Source organism: Geospiza fortis, unplaced genomic scaffold, assembly GCF_000277835.1.
Source record: "Geospiza fortis unplaced genomic scaffold, GeoFor_1.0 scaffold23, whole genome shotgun sequence".
Classification (NCBI taxonomy): Eukaryota; Metazoa; Chordata; class Aves; order Passeriformes; family Thraupidae; genus Geospiza; species Geospiza fortis.
Genome location: NW_005054303.1, coordinates 714,327 through 717,225, shown reverse-complemented (window position 1 = coordinate 717,225; position 2,899 = coordinate 714,327). Strand labels below are relative to the sequence as shown.

The 2,899-nt window shown below is 37.5% G+C and overlaps 1 protein-coding gene across 1 annotated transcript; it reads left to right on the top strand.

The window, feature by feature from the left end:
• The first annotated feature begins 636 nt into the window (after nt 1–636).
• On the top strand, nt 637–2,239 carry NDUFB1 (NADH:ubiquinone oxidoreductase subunit B1). The gene is made up of 2 exons (XM_031066281.1): nt 637–801; nt 1,923–2,239. Exons 1-2 carry the CDS (start codon nt 662–664, stop codon nt 1,957–1,959), a joined length of 177 nt encoding a protein of 58 aa, XP_030922141.1. The 5' UTR covers nt 637–661; the 3' UTR covers nt 1,960–2,239.
• Nucleotides 2,240–2,899: the final 660 nt, after the last annotated feature.

The following is a 2,899-nucleotide window of genomic DNA, read 5'->3' as shown; positions in this document are numbered from 1 at the left end:
GGTGCTCGGAGGAAGAGCTTCTATAATTTGATGGTGACAGAGCGCTGGAACAGCTGCCCAGAGAAGTCATGGAGTCTCCTTCTCTGGAGACATTTAAAAACCACCTGGATGTGTTCCTATGTCATCTGCTGCAGGTGATCCTGCCTTGGCAGAGAGTTTTGACTGTATGATCTCCAGAGGTCCATTCCAGCTGTAATAATTTTGTTATTCTCTGATTTTAGAAATGTTCTTCCTTATTTCAGAAATGTCGTTTCTTATCTGTCAGCTCCCCACTAAATACACAACTTGTCTTTGAGACTTGACACAGATAATAAAGTGTGCTTCTACAGGAGTTTAGATTATGAAAGTGTTCTTAATGTTTTACAGAGCAGAAAACTTCTGTAGAGTTGCTTTAATGAGTGAATTAAAGAGATGTTCTATTTCTCTCCTGTTTTAGGATGAAATTCTTTTTCCCAGGGTCAACAGTTAGGATTATTTCTAAGAAACCCAGGTATGGGTTTGAGAGCAGTATGTGTCTCCTAGGAAGTGTTTGATGGCCCTCTTGTGTATTATGCCATTGCAGAATCCTAATAAGTGAGAGTAAGGGTGGCAAACATGCAACAGTTTCCAAGTGCAGGTTTATTAGTACCTCTTACCTGTTACACTTTTCTTTCCAGCAGTCATGGTGAATTTCGCCCAAGCTGTGCGTGAACACTGGGTTCACATCCTTGTTCCCTTAGGATTTGTGATTGGATGCTATTTGGACAGATGGAATGATGAAAGATTGTCTTCCTTCAGAAACAAGAGCTTATTATATAAAAGGTCTGCTTTATGATGCTTCTTATATACATATATAGGTATTTTTCAAAGTGCTTTTCAGTTCTTTTTTAGTTATGAGCGTAACCAAAAAAAGGGAAGAAAGGCCTAAAAATATCAAGCATTCATGAAGTGTTTTAGGTCAGTAATACCTTCTGGAAATGGAATCTTTAGGAGTTATCTCCATGAAAGAAAGGGTCATTAACTACTGTTAATGACTAAAAAGTTCTTGGTTATGAAATATGGAAACTATTATTATGACTCTATAACTTCAGCAAGAAACACAGTGCTTGAGTATTTTCCCTCTTGAATTTAAAATGATCACAGTGCTTTTCAACCAAATACTTTTTATAAATGTGTGTTACTTAATTACCAAGATCTTGAAAATTAACATACATGCTGCTGTATCTTCGCTGGATGATGTGATTATGTGCACTGATCAGTTTGGTTTTTCTGGCTGTGACTCCTCAGGAGTATTTACATCAGCTTCAGACATTGACTCATCTGTGTCAGTTCTAATTCTGTATTAGATCATCAGGTTAACAAAAGAAGAGGGGGAAAAGTCATGTTGTATAAACTGTAGGAGTGCTGTCAGTTTGCCAGTGGATTTGTTTTTCCAGCTCTGGCCTCACCTAAGTTAATTTTGAGTAAGAAAGAAAGCTTTTGACACAATCTACTCCACTGGTACATTAGCAATTTTCTTAATGTATTGTTAGTGAAGTTGGGCTGCTGTGTCAGCGTCTTGTAAAAATCCCTTCTTCCTTCACACCTTTCTTTCCACTAAAGTAATGAATTATTATATTTAAAAGAAGTAGAGTTTTTCATTTTGGATCCAATTAAAAGTCTGTTAACTCCTTAGAAGTCAGCTGTTCTGTGCTTCCAGTTAAATGAATGGAAATCAGAGGACTCAAACCATTGAAGCTTTTGAAATAAAGGAGGAAGTTTATCAGTATGGAAAGATTTTTACTGACAGCAATTGCAAGGAAAGTTACATTTTTACATAGATCTCAAAATGAAGGTATTATTGAATATAAACTAACACGAATAAGTACTTACATTTGTTAATAATTATTCTAAAAAGAAAGATACTAATTTTAGTCTCTTCCCTCTTTTTTTTTTCTACACAGGGAGTTGAAGCCTGGTGAAGAAGTAACATGGAGATAAAAGCTGATGATGAAAAGGAAGACATTTTTGTTTGATTCATCATCTTCCGTCACATATTGAAAGAACAGGAATATGGTTTTTACTCTGAGAGGATACTACATTAAAGGACGTCTGCAATTCATCAGTGCTAGTTTAATTTCTGGTGTTACTCTTTGAAGTTGATTTAATTACATGATTAATATGTGTTCAGGAATTCCATTAGTCCATAAGCGTTGAGAAATTTCTCTTCCCTACTCTGGAAAGGAGAGGAAGAACTATAGAATAAACTATGCAAAAATCATTTATGTTGAATGTGGTGGTGTTTGCAGGGGTCCCAGGAGAAGGGAAGAGATGAGAATCTTGACTCCATGTTTCAGAAGGCTAATTTATTATTTTGTGATATGTATTAAAAGAAAGTTATATACTAAAACTTACTAAAAAAATAGAAGGAAGGATTTTATCACAAGGCTTGAAAGGGATAGAAAGGAATGAATAATAAAATCTTGTGGCTGACCAGAGAGTCTGAGACAGCTGGACTGTGATGGGCCATTAATTAAAAACAACCACATGAGACCAATCAAAGATGCACCTGTTGTATTCCACAGCAGCAGAGATTTATTGTTTGTCTTTTCCTCAGAGGCTTCTCAGGAGAAAAATCCTAGCAAAGGGATTTTTCAGGAAATATGGCAACAGTTGTTATTGTTGTGTATGGTGTGGAATGCATGTGTTTATAGCTATTTCATGAACGAGCCTTTAAAGGAATATTTCCATAAACCCAGAATGTGCTTGGCAGCTACTCAACCCGGTTAAGTTTCTTTCTGGGTTTTCTCTGTAGGCTTGTTTGGAGTAGCGGTTGAGCAGTTACGGCGGCTTTGTGAGCGGACCAGGGGGGTGTAAGGGGCTGGTGAGCACAAGGCAGGAGCGGGCGGTGCTGGGCGCTGCTCCGCTCGGTGCGGGGAGG